Genomic DNA, 19766 nt, shown 5'->3' on the forward strand with positions numbered 1-19766 from the left:
TTAATTCAGTTCAGTTGTTCAGTCGCGTCCAACTCTTTGCGACCCATGGACTGCAGCACACCATCACCAACTCCCGGAGCTTGCTCAAACTCTTGTCCATTGAGTTGGTGATGCCATCCAACCATCTCATCCTCTGTTGTCCGCATTCTCCTCCTACCTTCAATCTTTCCCAACATCAGGATCTTTTCCAATGAGTCAGTTCTTTGCATCAGGTGGCCGCTGTAGAGCCTTGCAGACTACAGTCCATGGGGTTGCAAAACAGTCGGACATGACTTAGTGTCTTCAGCATCAGTCCTTCCAATGATTATTCAGTACTGATTTCCTTTAGGATGTACTGGTTGGATCTCCTTGCAGTCCAAGGGACTCTCAGACTCTTCTCCAACACCACAGTTCAAAAACATCAATTCTTCGGTGCTCAGCTTTCTTTATAGTCCAGCTCTCACATCCATACATGACTACTGGAAAAACCATGGCTTTGACTAGACGGACCGCTGTTGGCAAAGTAATCTGTTTGATTTTTAATATGCTGTCTAGGTTGGTCATAGCTTTTCTTCCCAGACGTAAGCGTCTTTTAATTTCGTGGCTGCAGTCATCATCTGCAGTGATTTTGGAGACCCCCCCAAATAAAGTCTGTCACTGTTTCCCCATCTATTTGCCATGAAGTGACAGCACCAGATACCATGATCCTAGTTTTCTGAATGTTGAGTTTTAAGCCAACTTTTTCACTCTTCTCTTTCATTTTCATCAGTTTCTTCAGTTCTTTGCTTTCTGCCATAAGGGTGGTGTCACCTGTGTATCTGAGGCTATTGATATTTCCCCTGGCAATCTTGATTCCAGCTTGTGCTTCATCCAGCCTGGCATTTCTCGTAATAAGCTCTGCACAGAAGTTAAATAAGCAGGGTGACAATATACAGCCTTGACATACTCCTTTCCCGATTTGGAACCAGTCTGTTGTTCCATGTCCAGTTCTAATTGCTGCTTCTTGACCTGCATACAGATTTCTCAGAAGGCAGGTAAGATGGTCTGGCAATCCCACTGCTTTAAGAATTTTCCACAGTTTGTTGTGATCCACAGTCAAAGGCTTTGGTGTCGTCAATAAAGCAGAAGTAGATGGTTTTTTGGAACTCTCTTGCTTTTTTTAATCTCTTCAATAAACAGTGCTAAATAAGAGATTCATGTATTTTTCAAAAAGAACATGAGCCCTCATCGAATGCAATATGCAAAAATTAATTTCATGTATCATAGGCCTGGGCTTCCCAGGTGGCACAGCGGCAAAGAATCTGCCTGCCAATGTAGGAGACAAGGGTCTGATTCCTGGATTCAGAAGATCCCCTGGAGGAGTAAATGGCAACCCACTCCAGCATTCTTGTCTAAAAAAATCCCATGGACAGAAGAGCCTAGTGGGCTACAGTCCATGGAGTTGCAGAGTTGGACATGACTGAGCAACTGAGCACATCATAGACCTAAAGAAAATTTAAGTAAACAAATATTTCTTAGATAGGATATCCATACCCCTCATTAAAAAACAAACAACAAAAAAACTGCCCTTTACTACAAGAAAAAAAAAAAACAACTGTTGTGAAAACAAAAAGGCAAGCTGTATACTGGGACAAAATATTCACATAATATATTATGTATATCTGACAAAAGACTTGTATCCAAAATATATAAAGAACCCATACAATTTAATAATAAGCAGACAAGTGGGCTAAAGATTTGGATAAGCATTTCACCACAGAATACATAAGAATAGCCAAGAAGCATATGCAAAGATGCTCAACATTAATGGTCACAAACTGCAAAATTAAAACCACAAGAGACAAATACACCCATCAGAGTGGCCAACATGAGTAAGACTGACAATACCCAGTGTTGGTAAGGATGGAGAGAAAGTGGAACTCTCATACTCAGTTGCTGGGAACGTGAAATGAAAAATTTTGAAAACACCTTGCCAGTTCTTTATAAAGTTAAACATGTTCTTTATAAAGTTAGACACTCCACTCTTATTTAAGAAAATGAAAAGCATATTTATAATAGTTTTAGTCACAGAACTCAAAACTAGAAATAACACAGGTGGAAGAACATGTTATATTTTCGTATCAGTGGAACACTACTCTTAGAATGTAATACAAGTCATCAGTAAAAAAAAAACAAACAACACAGAACTACTGATATATTCAATAACATGAATGCATCTCAAAATTACTATCTAAGTAGAAGAAGCCAATTAGAAACGGGTATGTACTGCATGATTTCATTCACAACACTCCAGAAAATGACAGCAAATCTACAGTGACAAACAGATCAGTGACTATTAGAGTTTGATAGTTAATGGAAATGTTCTATATCCTGACTGTAGTATGAATAGTTTCAGAGATGGAAACATGTGTCAAACTCATTCAACTGTACACTTTAAATGAGTACAGTTTATTGTACATCAATTATACAAAAATAAAGTTAATTAAAAAATAAAATGTAAAGAGAGGGAAAGCCAAGGAAAAAAGCAGTGGAAAGGAGAAGTGCTTGCTGTGTTCTTGGAGTGTTTGGTGCCATCTACACCATCTGTCAGTATGAGGAGAACAATGAAATCCAAGTCCCTGCCTAACTTGTAATGCTGCAGACTGCTAAGTCACTGGATCAGAGTTTGACAGTAGGTAATCTGTACTTTCAGAAACCCACAGTCTCCACTGTGTATTAGGAACTCCACCCAGTATTAGGAACTCTGGAAGCTTTTTATCTGGAGGAAAACTAGAACTAGGATTGGCCACACTGCTGCAGAGCTGATGATGCACAACTTGAGGCAGAAGCACACAGCCAAACTACCTGGATTCACATCTCAGCTACACTACTAGCTGCATGACTTGGGAAAGCTACTAATCAGCCTACTAGCATCCAAGTTTCCTCAAATGTAAATGAAACTACCACCACAGGAGGTGTTTATGAAAATTCAATGATTGCACAGGGCCTGACACAATAACTACTTCATAAGTATTAGCTATTAATGTTTTTTCTAATTTTAAAAAATATACAATTATGGTATACATTTGGAAATTACAAGAAAGTATTAAGATATTTAAACCTTGTTTGTGAAAAATGGAATATGACTATGTGAATCAGTGATTCTAACAGATGTATAAAACTGTGCCCATTCTTCCAATACTGTGCCCACTATAAATAACGGTTCTACAAACATCTATATATATCTACTTTTTCAAGTTTTATTTCTTTAGAAATTCACTGGAATAACTTACTGGATCAAAGGTTAAATGAATTTTAAGGCCAAAATGTAGCAACATGGGCACATGTATTATTTTTTTAAAGCTTTATTTTTAAAACAGTATGCTTATCTCCTTGTTTTAATTTACATTTCTTTGATTATTAGTGATGATCTACACTTCCCCATGGGTTTTTAGCTATTTATATTATTCCTTCCTTTGCTCATTTTTCTACTGCTGCTGCTACTAAGTCGCTTCAGTCGTGTCTGACTCTGTGCGACCCCATAGACAGCAGCCCAGAGGCTCCCGCGTCCCTGGGATTCTCCAGACAAGAACACTGGAGTGGGTTGCCATGTCCTTCTCCAATGCATGAAAGTGAAAAGTGAAAGTGAAGTTGCTCAGTCGTGCCTGACTCATAGTGACCCCATGGACTGCAGCCCACCAGGCTCCTCCGTCCATGGGATTTTCCAGGCAAGAGTACTGGAGTGGGGTGCCACCGCATTCTGCTAGATTTCTTCAAATCAGGGCTTCCCTGGTAGCTCAGCTGGTACAAGAATCCGCCTGCAATGAGGTAGACCTGGGTTCCATCCCTGGGTTGGGAAGACCCCCTGGAGAAGGGAACAGCCACCCTATTCTCCATGGTATTCTGGCCTGGAGAATTCCATGGACTGTAGAGTCCATGGGGTTGCAAAAAGTCGGACACAACTGAGTGACTTTCACTTTCTTCAGATCAAAGTTAATTTGCATATAAAAGTTAACATGGTAGATACCACTGCAAACCACACTGAACTTTCTTTTTTACTTATTTACACCTTGAACCATGTTTAAAAAAGAAATCAAAATCTTTCAATAACTAAATGGATTATTTTTTGTTGTTTCTCTGTTGGTTATTATAGTTTACTATTAGGAACACTCTGGTATACATTAGGTTTTTGTTTTGTACTTACATGCTATTTCGGGGTGAATACTTTTCTGAAACATGAACATGGAATTAGCAGTAAAACTGTTCTGAACAAATACTTTACCAAAGAGTAGGTGAACATCTTAGGTACTAAACAGCAGAGATGATATTAAAAATAAATGTTTGTTCCTTAAATTCTGTCACTTAAGCTTCCAGGCAGGTCTTTTTAAAGTTAAAAGTAATACAGTGACTTCTTTAGCTAAAGTCATAAAATTAAAAATCAAAGATTTTCTTCAGTCTTGTATATTCAAGTTGAGATAGGGCTGGGACCTGGGACCCTTTACCACAGTGCCTGCACCTGGACAAATGTCTCCTCAAACAACAAAGAACTTATAAGGAACTAAGAACAACTGCATGCATGTGCAATCAGGGGAATTATGAACAATAAGATACAAAAAGGCCTCAATCCAACTTTCATTTTGCAGATGCTGGGAGCTGAAGTAGGGTACTGAGCATGATCCCCGCACCCAGCACCAAGGGGTGGGCAGATCATCTAACCAGCCCTCCAGCCCAACCCACAGATCTGCTCCCGCCAGATCCCCACTTAAGGAACCAGCCCACCCTCCCTCAGAGAATGAGCGAGGGGACTTGTTACCTGTTTTTGCTTTGGGATAGCATGAGTCCCAATGAAGCCGTGCCTGAATTCCTCTTTTCAATTTCTATTGATTAAAGAGCCCAAGGACACAATTCCATAACAAAGGTAACCCATTTATCCTTGAAAGTAATTTTGGGGATTTGAATCAGTAGTGTTAAGTTGTGCTATGTAGATTCAGAAATTCAGAAGATGATTTCAAGTATGTCTTTTGAGCCATATTTATCTAATTAACAGAACTGAATCATCATTTCCTAGAATACTTTTAAAAGAAACTAAGATTTAGCATGCTAAGAGATCTAATGATTTATGGATTGTACTTTCAATTCTCAGCATACCCTCAACTCTAAATGCCACCACTGCCATGCTGGGAGTAAATAGACATTAGAAAATTCCAAAAAAAAAAAAAAAAAAGAAAGAAAGAAAGAAAAGAAAATTCCAAGCTTCTGAATAATCACTTGTCTCCTCTACTTCAGTATTAAGTGGGGGCAGGGTGGTGGTGGTAATCTGTCTCTCCACCCATTCATTTCTCCAAAGCAAATCATAAACTGGTACAGGGTGAAAAATCTAAAAAGTACATAGGACATAAAACTAATCACGCCTGAGAGATACGACCTGCTTCTACCACAGTTTACCATTACCAAGTTTGGTGGGAGAGACGAAAGCAAGCAAAATGCCTCCTAAATTTCTGGTATGTCCTTTCTTCTTGAAAATCACTGCACTACATGATTCATCCTTTGAGATTTTTGTTCACGGGCCATTTCCTGTCAGCTCACAAACCAGCTATGAACATTTTTAGAAAAATGAGTACTGTTAACTGTTAACTAGCTTTTCGCTCATAGGCAGATGAAGCAGCTCCTAACTGTATGTGCCCGTGAGAACTGCTTGTGATGTAAAAGCAATTATATTAAAAACAAATGTTTAGGTCACACCCCCAGATAATACTCTTAGTGACTCAGGGCCTCCAACAGCTTGTTTTATAAAAGTTCTAGTGATGGATGTTAACTAAACTTATTGTGGTGATCATGTCACAATACATATAAATACAGAATCATTATGGTGTACACCTGATGTTTACATTTATGTGTCAATCATATCTCAACTTTAAATCTCTAGAGGTAATTTTGATTCCAACTTTTTCTTGAGAGCTTGCAGCTAAGGGAAAGGGTAGGAAGAGGAGAACGACATCTTATTTCTCTAACGACAGGCAGTTCTATATGCAGCAAGGTAGCTGCTGGCTACACATGACGTCTGTGAGTAAGTGCTTTTCATTTCATTACAGCAATAACCAAAAATAGTAAATCCATATGCGATACTATTATAATGATAAAGGAACTTAGGACTTATGTATTTACTCTGTGTCTCACATCAGGAAGAAATTAAACTAGTGAATTTAGCAATCTGAATCACATGTGTACGAGTGGGCTTGGTGAAGAACACAAATAATTAAATAAGGTTTAGATTAAAATAAAATACACTTACAGGTCTATGAGATGTAAAATCTTTAAAATGGGCATACCAAAATACAATGCTGCCTTTCCTTTATGCTAAATTACAGTTCAATAATAAAGAGATAGTAGCATTTATGAGTCACTACACAAAACAGTGATCCAGGATCTATTTATAACAAAATGATAAACTACACAGCAATAAAATCCAATGTTCAAAATCAATGTTATCAAGTAGAGTACAAGTCTAGTGGAAGACAGGTAACATAAATCACCTATATAATTATGTAATATACATAGTGCATATGTATCTCAAAAATTATGGGGCTGAGGAAACGGGAAATAAAGGAGTGGAGAAGGGTACTCAGGTAAAATAATAAAACAAATTTTGTTTAAAAGCAGAATTTTCTTAAGAGTTTCCAGTTAAACATGTAGGTTGAGTTCCTGCATTTACATTCACTGTTTTCCAAAAATCATACCAAAATGTAAAGAAATAAAATATGAACCTAAAAGGACAAAACAGGAGAAAAACATCAGATCAGCAACATCAGAAAAATGTTGAGACAAAAGCCAGATGGGAGACAAGCAAATACTTAGTAAACAGAAAATCAAGGTGTCTGCAGGAGATGCCAATGGGAAACACATGGACTCACTATGCTAAACATCAAGCATGATCATGTGCTCAAAAAAGAGACAAGAAAAATGAATCCTGTCCCATACTGAATTACACCTACCCCTCAGATACACACCCTTTAGGATTCCTTGGAGGAAAATCTGAAAAGCCCTAGAGAAAAGATCCTTTAGATACTGACATTTGAAAAGGCTTGCTCAATGTCTAAATACCCCTTAGAGGGACAAGCTAAACAAGGTAAACCCCATTCAACTAGAGCTTCTTATCAGGTATCTGTATGAATGGACAATCAGCGACTGATAGACATTATAGAAAGGAATCTGTAGCAGGCAGCCCCTTAAAATTCTTGCTCCTGGTTATACAATCATACACTAATCTAGCAACTGCCGTGAAGAGACTTTGCAAATGGAATTAAGGTTACTGATCAACTGATTTTAGGGAGATTATCCTGAATTCTCTCAGTGGGTCCAAAGCAATCACAAGAAGTCTGTCTAACAGAAAAGAAAAGCAGAAGGAAGCAGAGGGGAGATAAGACAGGAGAAGTCATATAGACTTGAGAAGTAAGAAGAGCTGGACTTGCTGTTGCTGACTCTGAAAAAGGAGGAGGGTCACAAGTCAAGGAATTCAGGAGGCCTCTAGAAGCTAACAAGGAGATCAAACCAGTCAATCCTAAAGAAATCAACCCTGAATATTCACTGGAAGGACTGATGCTGAAGCTGAAGCGCCAATACTTTGGCCACCTGATGCAAAGAGCTGACTCATTAGAAAAGACCCTGATGCTGGGTGAGATTGAAGGCAGGAGGAGAAGGGGGCAACAGAGAGGATGAGATGGTTGGATGGCATCATCAACTCAATGGACATGAATTTGAGCAAACTCCAGGGGACAGTGGAGGACAGGGAAGCCTGGTGTGCTGCAGTCCATGGGGCTGCAAAGAGTTGGACACGACTTAGCAACTAACAACAAGACAGAGTAGTAAAAATGTGATTTACCCTCCTGCTTTATGTAAACAATAAAGGAATAGGAAAGAAAGTTTTTCAGATATTAGACAACAAGGAGAACAGGAGAGGAGAGAAAAACACAATGAGCTCTTTGGGTATACCAGCTTACTGTCTTGAAGTAGTTCAGGGTGGGGAGGGGGCAAACAGAGTCAGGTCTTGCTGAGTTCAAACATCTGAGATGGAACCCAGGGAGGCCAAGATGACTAGAATTTGTGGGTCAGAGTACCATAGAGAAGAGGGCTCTGGAGATATGCAGTTATCCTCTGGAATCTGGGTGAATACGGATCTGTGTACCTGTAAGGGAAAGTTTTCCTAATACAACTGGATATTGAGAAGAATCCCCAGAAGAAAATTAGCTCCAGATTAATGGACTTGCCCTTAACATTTAAAAGCAAGTATCAAAAGGATCCAACTGATTCCAGGTAATCTGACTGAAAAATCTGGCAGAAAAAAAAAAAAAAAACCCCAACATTACTTACAGGAATACACAAAGAAATTCAGTCAACAGTGTAAAATTAACAGACTCTAACATTCAAACAGAAATTATCAGGCAAAAAAGAGGCAGGAAAATACAGCCCATTATCAGGAGCAAAGTTGATGGGGGATGTAACAGATTATATAATCAATTATAGAATTGATGATATAAACAATTATAGAATCAGTAATCAAAGATATGAAAATGGCTATTATAAGTACACTCCACATGTTTAAGAACGGAAACGCATAAAAATAAAGAAAAAAATTAAACCTTATGTATTTTTAAAAGGCCAAAACCAAACTTCTAGTGATGAAAACTACATCTGAAATGAACACTGGATGGGATTAACAGAAGATCAATGAATTTGAAGATAGCAATGAACACTTTCCAAGATGAAACTGAGAATAAAGACCAAAAAAGGGAGAACATCAGCAACTTACAGAAGAATAACAATTGCTCTAGCATATATGAAACAAGTCCAGCAAATGATAGCAAGTGTGGGAAGGGACACCAAAAATTATCTGAAGAACTAATGGTTGAAAATTACACAAATTTGATAACTACAAATCCATAAATTTAAGAATTACAATAAAAACAGAATAAACTTAAAACTAGGCCAGGACACATCAGAATATGAAGTAAAGTCAGACAAGGAGAAATATTCATGTATCATTATAAGTGGAATCTAAAAAAATGACACAAATGAACTTTTCATTTACTCTTAATAAGGCTCTTCACTTGTAAAGCCTGCATGTCAGAACTTACCTTATATATAAAAGAACTTGGCATGCCTTTGCCAGAAGGGTTTCTTTAAAAAAGGAAAGTAAAATATAACAAAGAACCTCATTTAATCACTACACAGGAGCATTTTCTTATATAACAGAAGAAATAATTCTTACCAAATAAAAAACTAAGAAAGTAGTCTGCCAAAAGTCACACAAGAAAAGAAACAGACAATCTGAGTAAGCCTGTACCTATTAAAAAATTGAATCAATAATAACCTTCTAAAACAGAAAGCACTAGGGCCAGACAGGTTCACTTAAATTCTACCAAACATTTTTTCTAGTTTTATTGAGGTATGCCTGACGTATCTCAGGTATGTCACACAACACTGTGTAAGTTTAAGGTGTAGCATGACGACTTGACTTACACATACTTGAACTTACACATACTGATCACCACAGTATTTCCCCTGTGTTAAGAACTTAGGATCTACTCTCTTAACAAATTCCAAATTAACCATACAGTAGTGTTAACTCTCGTCAACATGCATATACCACATCGCTGAGTGCTTAACTTACCTTGCACCTTTTGACCTTGTTTGCATGTCTTGGCTATTATAAATAATGCTGCTATGAACATGGGGGTGCGGTTACCGCTCTGACCCAATGTTTTAATCTCCTTCAGCTATGTTCCCAGAAGTGGAACTGCTGGGTCATATGGGAGAGTCTACTTTCAGTTTTTTGAGGAACCTCCACAGTTTTCCATAGTGTCTACACCAATTTACAGTCCCACCAAGAGTGCCCAAGGGTTCTCTTTTCTCTATATCCTTGCCAGCATGTTATCACTTGTCTTTTTGATGATAGCCATTCTAATAAGACTAACATCACCAACTCGATGGACATGAGTTTGAGCAAGCTCCAGGAGCTGGTGATGGACAGGGAAGCCTGGCGTGCTTGTAGTCCATGGGGTCACAGAGTCGGACACGACTGAGCGACTGAACTGAATTCTAACAAGTAAGCTATATCTCCTGTGGTTTTAATTTGTATTTCCCTAATGATCAGCGGTGATGTGCACATTTTCACGTACCTCGTTGACCATTTGTAAAACTCCTTTGGAAAATGTCTATTCAGGTCTTTTGCCCATTTTTTAAATTGGGTTATTTGGGGGATTTTGATATTGAGCTCTTTATATATTTTGGATATTAACTCCTTATAAGATATATGGCTTGCAGGTATTTTTTCCTATTCCATAGATTATACTTCATTTTGCTGATCATTTCTTTTGCTGCATAGAAATTTTGTTGTGTGATGTAATCCCACCTGTTTATTTCTGCCTGTGCTTTAGATGCTATATCCAAAAAATCATTGCCAAAACCCATGTCAAGGAGCTTTCCTCCTTGACCTTTGAGGAAGAAATTATACTAATACTCTACAATCTCTTTCAGAAGACAGAAGCAGAGGAAATACTTCCTAATTCATTCTATGAGGCTAGCATTACTTTTAATACTAAAATCAAATGAAGACATTGCAAGAAAACTATAGAACAATATCTCTAATGAACATAAATGCAAAAATATTTAATAAACTATTAGTAAATCAAATTCAATAATGTATTTATAAAAAATAATTACATACCATACCATTAAAGAAATAACTGATAAGCTAGACTTTATAAAAATTAAAAATTTCTGTTCTGTGAAAGAAACTGCCAAAGAGAAAGAAAAGATAAGCCACTGACCAGGATAAAATATTTGCAAGTCATATCTGACAAAAGATTGTTACCCAAAGTATACAAATAACTATTAAAATATAACAGTAAAAAAAAAAAAAATAGCTTGACTAAAAAACAGGGCACAGACTTTTAAACAGACACCTCACCAAAGATGTATAGGTGGCGAATGAACATATAAAAATATGTCCGACATTATATGTCATCATTAAAACGCAAAATTATCACAGTGCTAAGCCACTACACATCTATCAGAATGTCCACAATCGAGAATACTGACAACACCAAATGCTGGTGAGGATGAGAGCAATGAAAACTCTCACTCACTACTGAATGTGAACACAACATGACATAGCTACTCTGGAAGACAGTTTAGCAGTTTCCCACAAAACTAAGCATTTTCCTACCATGCGGTCCAACAACCATTTGCCTTAGAATCTACCCAAAGGAGTAAAAGACACAAGTTCACAAAAAAAACTCTGCACATAAATGTTTACAGCACCTTATTATAGTTGCAAAACTTGGAAACAACAAAGATATCTGTCAGTAAATGTGGAAAGTAAACTGGCACATACAGACAATGGGATATTATTCAGCGCTTTAAAAAAAATGAGTTATCAAGCCATCAAAGGACATGAAGGAAACTTAAATCTGTATTACTAAGCAAAAGATAATCTGAAAACGCTATATATGATTCCAACTGTACGACATTCTGTAAAAAGCAGAATTACGTAGACAGTAGAGAGATGAACTGTTGCCATGGGTTGGTAGTGGAGGGATGGAAAGGCAGAGCACTGATTTAGAGAACAGTAAAACTATTCTGTATGGTATTATAATAATGGTTGTACATTTGTCCAAACTTGTGGACTATACAATATCAAGAGTAAACCCTAATGTACACCATGGAGTCTGGGTCATAATGATGTGTCAATGAAGGTTTATCATTGTAACAAATGTCCCACGCTGGTGTGGAGTGTTGACAGTGGGGAGGTTGTATGTGTGGGAATGAGAGTAAACAGGAACACTCTGTACTTTCTGCTCCATCTTGCTGTGAACCTAAAACTACTCTAAAAAAAGTTTATTAATTAAAAAAAATTGATAAGTGATATAAACAAGCAATTCTAAAAAGAAACTGAAACAGCCAGTTGAGACATAAAAACATAGTTATCTTCATAAACTAAAATTTTTTTCACTCAGAGAAACAAACACTAAAAACTGACAACACTCAAGTGTTAGTGATGGCTTCGGGCAGTGGGTTTTCACACACTGCGAGTTGGAATGTAAACCGGTACAACCACTTGGGAGTGCAATTTGACAGTATCCGAAATGAATCATGTATACACTTAAAACAAAACAATTCTACCTTCTACTTTTACACAGACACAAAAGAGAAATTCCACCACACATGTACAAAATAATGTAAGATACTGAAAAACAACTACAGCAACATATTTTTTGAGTATACACACTCACAGACATGAATATGTATATGTGCATGTGTATTTAGGTATTTTCAAAAGTACTGGAAAGATACACACTAACCTTATGACAGTAGCTGCTTTATAAAGGGAAATTAGACAAGAATACGAATCAAGAACTTTACCTATATTATTTGACTTTAAAAGGTTAGCAAAATGACAAAACATCAACTATTAATTCTAGTGATATTTAGGTGAATGTTACATAAGTCTTAGTATTTTTCTGTATTTTTATTTTTCTTAGAAATTCCATTAAACATAAAAAACCTTATAATTTGAGTTATTAGATCAAAACAGTACTATCCTGTATTTCCCCCAAATCTATGATACAACAGAATTATGTACTAATGATGACAATGATTCAGATTTTCTCTGATGGTTAAATACTTCCTGTCATATGACAGAACTGGGTCAACCAAATGTAATCCACATCTCATTTCAGAAAACATAAACAGAACCGCTACAAGAGTGGTCAAAGTGTAGACTGGTTAAGGAAGGATGCCAACACACGTGGTCATTTCCTTAGGAACTGTGTCAGCCCTTCAGTGAAGGAAGTGACACAATCTGCCTGAATCAATGCAAATACTGATTTGCACTGAAACACTACAAAAGCTACATTCCTCAGAAAATAATGCCTGTTCCCTTCTCCTTTCCATAAAAATAAAGTCATCAGAAGGAGGTATTTAATAATAATAAATATACGATATACTTCTAGAAAGGAAAGAGCTCTACCAGACTCCTGTTTTAGTTTAACTCAGTATTTCTTTATCTTAAATATAAAAACGTTAAAGAATAAAGCAATAATTTCACATATGCACAAGCACAGCTTGCTCACCCCAATCCCTACTCTTTGAGATAAACTCAATGTCAGCCATATACATATCATAAAACTCATAATTTCATGAAGAATTGATATAGTACTTACTAAATGTCTTACAGATGTCAGAAACAGCTTTGAAGACTCTATCAGAGAAATTCACTTTCACCTTCACATACTTCATGTTGGGAAGTTGCAGGCGGAGCAGCTTGTGCTGGGGGGTGAACTGAAGCTTAGCATCTGCCTGAATGCCGTACTTATCCAAGGTCCAATGCGTCTTGAGAAGCCAAGTTCTCTTCTTTTCCCACCACAGAGCATGGTCAGACCAATCTTTTTTTACATCTATTAAAAAAACAAACAAAACACTTAAAAATCTGCAGGACTGCCTTGAGAGAAATTACAAGCAGAAAACTAAGTAACTCGGTATTTAATATGAACAATTAGTTAAATACTAAATGCCTGTTATGTGGTAAGTAATACTAAAGAAATACCAAACAGCTGAGAAAACACTCTGCCCTTGAAAGCTAATATAGAAGACAGCAGAGGCAGAATACACAGAGTAATTAATAATGCTTAAAGTAGACACACACATGACAAAGTATGACACACATATGACAGAGTACGGACTCTGTAAGCATTCAGAGAACAAGGAAGACCCTGGGGATTGGAATCCAAAGGATGAATAAATAATGAGATGGAGTTGGTGGATTCTTAGCCCAGCTTTGAGCAATGGACAATATCCTGATGATAAAGCTGGTGAGAAAGCTGAGGCATATGAGGCTGCAGAAGCATCTTGAGGCTAAGGGGTGGTGAGAAGTAAGATGGAACAAAAATGAACAAAAACCACTATCTTAGGTAAAGAGGAGCCTGGAAAAGAAAACATCCATGAGTAACACTTAACTTGAGAGAAAACAAAAACAAAAAAACTACATTCCAACCACACCCCCCAATATATTTTGGCACAAGAAAAAACATAAAAAAAAAAGAAGAAACATTAATACCCGTTAAACTATTTAACACTCATATACAATTAAATTAAAAGAAACTAAATAAAGAAAGAGTTGGACTATAAAGAGAGCTGAGTGCTGAAGAACTGATGCTTTTGAACTGGGGCGTTGGAGAAGACTCTTGAGAGTCCCTTGGACTGTAAGGATATCCAACCAGTCCATTCTAAAGGAGATCAGCCCTGGGTGTTCTTTGGAAGGAATGTTGCTAAAGCTGAAACTCCAGTACTTTGGCCACCTCATGCAAAGAGTTGACTCATTGGAAAAGACTCTGATGCTGGGAGGGATTGGGGGCAGGAGGAGAAGGGGACGAGAGGATGAGATGGCTGGATGGCATCACTGACTCGATGGACGTGAGTGTGAGTGAACTCCAGGAGTTGGTGATGGACAGCGAGGCCTGGTATGCTGCAATCCATGGGGTTGCAAAGAGTTGGACCCGACTGAGCGACTGAACTGAATTGAAATAAAGAAAATGTAATTTACAAAAGATTTGGCTACCTCCAGATACAGCAGATCATAGCAATAAATTTACAAATAAAATCCAATTTCTGCCGGTTATTAAAGTAGCAATAAAAGTAAAGAATGTGGGGATCAATTATATGATGAACTAAGAACCAAAAAGGGGGAACAGGATATTAAAACAGCAACAACATAGCAAAACCAAGCTTTCCAGAGAGCGAGGAAAAATAAAACTATCATCATGATCTGATATAAAGCTCATTTTCATACAGCTTTAGAAAGAACTGGTCTATTTTAAGAAGATAAGTTTAAAAGTATATACTAAACCTATGAGCCTAGAAACACCTTCTATAATGGTGAAAGGTAACTGATATAATTCTCCTCACTATGGAAGAAACAGATCACAAGAGGGAAAAAGACCTTCAATTCCCCCAGATAGTAAAAAAATATTTTAATGAGTAAGTACTTTAATGGAAAAACTGTGACTTGTGATTTTACCGCATTCTGAAATTTCAGTATTTGTTTTGGGAAAGCCCTGTCAATTATGTTATTTGAAGATTGGCTGCAGAAATACATATTTTACAACTACTTACTTGTGACAAAATGTATTCAATATATAGTACCTAGTCTCTTAAATTACTTTCCAGCACAGAATTTATCAACTTTTAGAAACAGTAAATCCAATCTGGCTCACAAGCAGATAACCAAGACTGGGACCTTTTTGTATACTATGAGGTAAATGTCTCACATGTTACAGATGGTTTACTGTATTCTTTAGGAACAAAGAGCTGAAGACAGAACAAGGTCATTTGTAAAGAATGACAGTAACCACTGCAGAGTAAGGCTGAGCTGAATTGAAGAAATGGTAGATTGATATCTAATACTTTCTTTTTCAGCCCATTCACTTCCACTACCAATGTCAATCTTTAAGGAAGCCAAAACATGTATTTCCAGTGCAGGGAGAAGAGAGGAAAAGGCTGTACGCTGCTAATAATAGTAATTTTGTTAATACTGACTTAAGTCATTTGGATTTCCTTTGTCTTAAATCAAAAGACAACCCTGAAATAAGAACTCTGGTGCAAGTAGCGTATTGAGGTGGGATGGGGGAGGGGGAGATCCCAGGAAGCATACCTGAGGGGATTAGGAAAAGTGAGCCGTGGGAGAAAAGTCGTTAACTTCTGTGGATAACTGGAGTTCAGTCCTGCAAGAGCCCCTCTGAGGAATCACATAAAACATGACTTAGAGTTCTCCTCCTGAGGAAAGAGAAAGCTGGGGGACCTATCCAGTTGGTTGAGGACTGCTCTTAGGGCCATGAAATTCCCAGCATTTCCCCAGCTGCCGTGCACGGGGCTGGCCACCCTGCACTCAAGCACTTAACTCACCAAACCCTGAGTATTTACTACATGGACTTTCACAGACAGACTTCATAGGCCCAGATTCAGTAAAATCTCAGCCTCGCATCAATGAGGCTTCAAACGCTGACCTCAGAGGCAAGCACTTCCTGTGATCTTCCTCTTTAGAATCTAAACCTCCCCATCAATTCCACCTTGGTTTTTTACACCAAAGCAACAGTCCCCCTGCATCTATTAAGAGTAAACATAGGGGAGAAGGACATGTAATCTAAAGATTATGTACTAGAAACACTATGAACAGTTTGTTTACCCACAGAAAGAGAAAGACTCTCTTACTGACTGGAACAGTGGTAAGATCAGTCTTTTTTACCAACAGAAAACAGTGGGTAAGTAGCAATATAGGAAAGAGAAATTACTCCAACTAAAAACAGAAACGGGACACCAGGAGAGATCTGAAGTGTCAACACTGCACACACCAGCAAACAAAAACAGAAAAGCGGGCACTCTGACAGTGAAAAAAAGCAATCAGTTTTAGAAGATGGAATAGTTGAAGGGACTATAGTCCAGTGGTTAAGAATCTGCTATCAGTGCAAGAGAGAAATCTGTGTGATGCAATGAAGACCCTGCATGCCACAGCCAAGATCCAAAGCAGCCATAAATAAATAAGACAGAATGATTAGCCTGTGATGTTTGTTCCAATACTATAATTTTGGTAGCATTCCTGAAGACTCAAAATGCCAGCGACCTAATCAGCACTAACCACAAGAGAATCACTACTACAAAAGAAACAAACAGTATCTGTAAAATATTCATTAATTACACAAATATCTACTGAACATTTACCAGAAAGCACTATTCTAGTGCTAGAAATACAGTGATGAGAAGAACAAAGTTCCCACATATTTGAAGAAAGCCAATATGACTCAAATTGAAGAGGTGAAACACCAGAGAGCTTGGCAGAAGCCCTGTATACCATAAGGCTGTTCAGCTTTTACTCTTTCTGAGTATGAGAGAAGCCACTAGAGCAGTGTTTTTCAGCCTGCTTGGCATTAGAATTATCTGAGCAACTCTTCAAATAGAGTAATGCCTGGACTCAGCCCAGACCACTTTGGGTGTGGGTCTAAAACTTGATTTTAAGCAGGGGAGTGATTTTTTATTTCAAAGTCATCAAATAATTTAGAAGAATGCAGGGGTAGGGCTGAGCATGAGTGAAATTCAGAGGCTATGCAAAAAGTTAGCATGGGAGTGGACAGGATGAAAGTTTGAATTACAATGGCTGGGCAATGAGGAAGTAGAAATAAGGAATACAGACAAGTTTTCCTGATCATTTTGTTATACTGGGGAGTAGAATCATGGATGGTAGATGAACAGAAAGGGGATGGCAAGTCCAAGAAGTACTTTCAGTCTTGTTTTTAAGAACAAAAGTTATTTACATTACTTAAATAGTGATAATCCTGTAAAACTTAAAACACATTTCCAACTTTCTTTAATTTGACTGCCCCTCCAGAGAGAGTCATTGTGTCATAGTGTCATTTCAAAGCTTGTTAGAGGCTTGACTGAGCTCTCTTAAATATGCAAGACAACATTTTCCTACTTACTAGGAAATCTTTCTTTAGTTTTGGCTCCGTATTACACTGCGTATCTTATTTTGAAGCTAATATCTACACGTCATGTTCCACAGCTGGCTCCACTACAGATATCACAAGGATATATTTATTCTATTCAGAAGTAGCAAAAACTACTTTACACTCTGATGAAAATCCTCAGAAAGATGATGATAAACCAATTGAGAATCATTCACCAAGGCAAATGTAGAGCTAACCGCACCTCAAACATACTTAACTATACAAATTGTGTGTGTGTATGTAAAGCTGTGTATCTTAATGTAATAGCTCCTTCATTTCAACCCAGGCAGATTGAAACATTATAAATTTAAGGCCAACAGGATCAGAGCTAGTGCTGGGCAATCCTACCATGTTTCTTCTGTTCACCACTGCATCTCAAACTTGCCAACCCTCCTCTCAAATGCCTGTGTACCCTCCTTCTCCTCAGCAGACAACCATGGATTCTACTTCAGAAAATAGGGACGCCACCGGGTTGAAACTATTTCACCTAAGGGCCAACCAAATGTACAAAGCTTCTTGCATCTGTGCCGGTATGGGTCTCCCGTCTTTGAGTTACGATGAAACGTCTCTCCTCCTAATTATCTGAAAACACCCCAGCTACCCATGCTCTGTTGCCATGCCCACCTTCTAGAAACCACGCACTCCTCACTCTGGCTCCTAGGTATCCCATCCATTCTTGTGACTTTACATGGCCTCTTTGCACTTACCTTCCTAGTTTTTATCTCCAGCCTACCCTTCTGCTTAGAGCACCAGTTTTTTCATCCAACTGACTACCCCACATCTCCACCAGCATGTCTCAGAAGAATGTCAAACTTAATATATGCAAAGTGTGTTGGCCACTCAGTCATGTCCAGCTCTTCACGACTCCATGGACTGTAGCCCACCAGGCTCCTCTGTCCATGGAATTCTCCAGGCAAGGATACTGGAGTGGTTGCCACGTCCCGACCCAGGGATCAAACCCACGTCTCCAGCATCGTAGGCAGATTCTTTACCATCTGAACTACTCAGGAAGGGCCAATATATTCAAAACTTAATCCAATTTTCTCCTAGTTCTACTGTCATTAAATAGCCCTAGGAATCAACCCAAGCTGCTCATGCTAGAAAGCTGAAAGTAGTGAATTCTCTTTCCCTAGTCTGCACATTCATCAAGCCCCTCAGCTCCACTTCCCAAAATCTCCACTTCAGTCTGTTGGCACCATCCTATTTCAGGTCATCATTATTATCTCTTACACCAACTACCGCCAAGCGCCTCCTGTCTAGTCTTCATGATTCCATCCAGCACTTTCTAGCGACAGCCAAAGTGACCTATTGAACACTCTCACGTCAATCCCCCTGCTGAAAATCTTTTAACAGCTTGCAACTGCACTGAGAATGAAAACCAAATGACTTTCAGTCTACAAACTTTCACCCAGCACAGCCCATCCACTCTTCCATACTGATCTTCCTGTGCCAAGGCCACACCTACCTTCTTTTTATTCCAAGAACTGTCTGGTAAGTAAGCTTTTTTTGCCTCGGTGGCTTTGCAAGTGTCACTCCACTCTCTGAATGTCTAGTTTTCTCTTGTCTCCCGAATTTTAAATTCCACAGTCTCAGAGAAGTTTTTCTTAACCATTCTAAGACTTCCAGTGTCCTATGTCCCTCTTTTATTCTCTATTTCAGTACACTGTAATATCACTTATCAAAATGTACATTAGTTTTGTTCGTTGTTCCTGGGATGGGGGGGTTTCTTAATTTCCTACTAAACACTGAGAAGACAAGGACAATGCCTATTTTGATCACCATTATATTTCTAGCACATTGCACAGGTGACTGGCACACATTTGATAAATGAATCCTCATACTGAAAATTGTAAAGATCCTTCATTACATCAAGAAAACATTAATCCCAGAATAAACCTACCTAAGAAGACACAAGACTCGTACTCTGAAAACTATAAGATGCCGATGAAAGAAATTGAAGACGACGTAAACAGATGGAGAGATATGCCATGTTCATGGACTGGAAGAATCAACAGTCAAAATGACTATACTACCAAAGCAATCTACAGAGTCAATGCAATCCCTATCAAAGCACCAATGGCATTTTTCACAAAACTAGAAAAAAAAAAAAAAAACCTCAAAATTTGTATGGAGACACAAAAGACCCCAAACAGCCAAAGCAATCTTGAAAAAGAAAAACAGAGCTGGAGGTATCTGGCTCCCTGACTTCAGACTATACCACAAAGCTACAGTCGTCAAAACAGTATGGTACTGGCC

General features: G+C 38.1%; 1 protein-coding gene across 11 annotated transcripts in view; it reads right to left on the reverse strand.

Annotated features, from left to right (window-relative positions):
- The window catches only part of FERMT2 (FERM domain containing kindlin 2), a 73002-nt gene that overhangs the window by 29597 nt on the left and 23639 nt on the right, over nucleotides 1-19766 (reverse strand). For all 11 annotated transcript variants that reach the window (XM_060418656.1, XM_060418655.1, XM_060418654.1 and 8 more), the window contains exon 3: nucleotides 13179-13412. In XM_060418656.1, coding sequence (XP_060274639.1) covers nucleotides 13179-13412 — 234 coding nt within the window. The remainder of the gene's footprint in view (nucleotides 1-13178; nucleotides 13413-19766) is intronic.

Source organism: Ovis aries, chromosome 7, assembly GCF_016772045.2.
Source record: "Ovis aries strain OAR_USU_Benz2616 breed Rambouillet chromosome 7, ARS-UI_Ramb_v3.0, whole genome shotgun sequence".
Classification (NCBI taxonomy): Eukaryota; Metazoa; Chordata; class Mammalia; order Artiodactyla; family Bovidae; genus Ovis; species Ovis aries.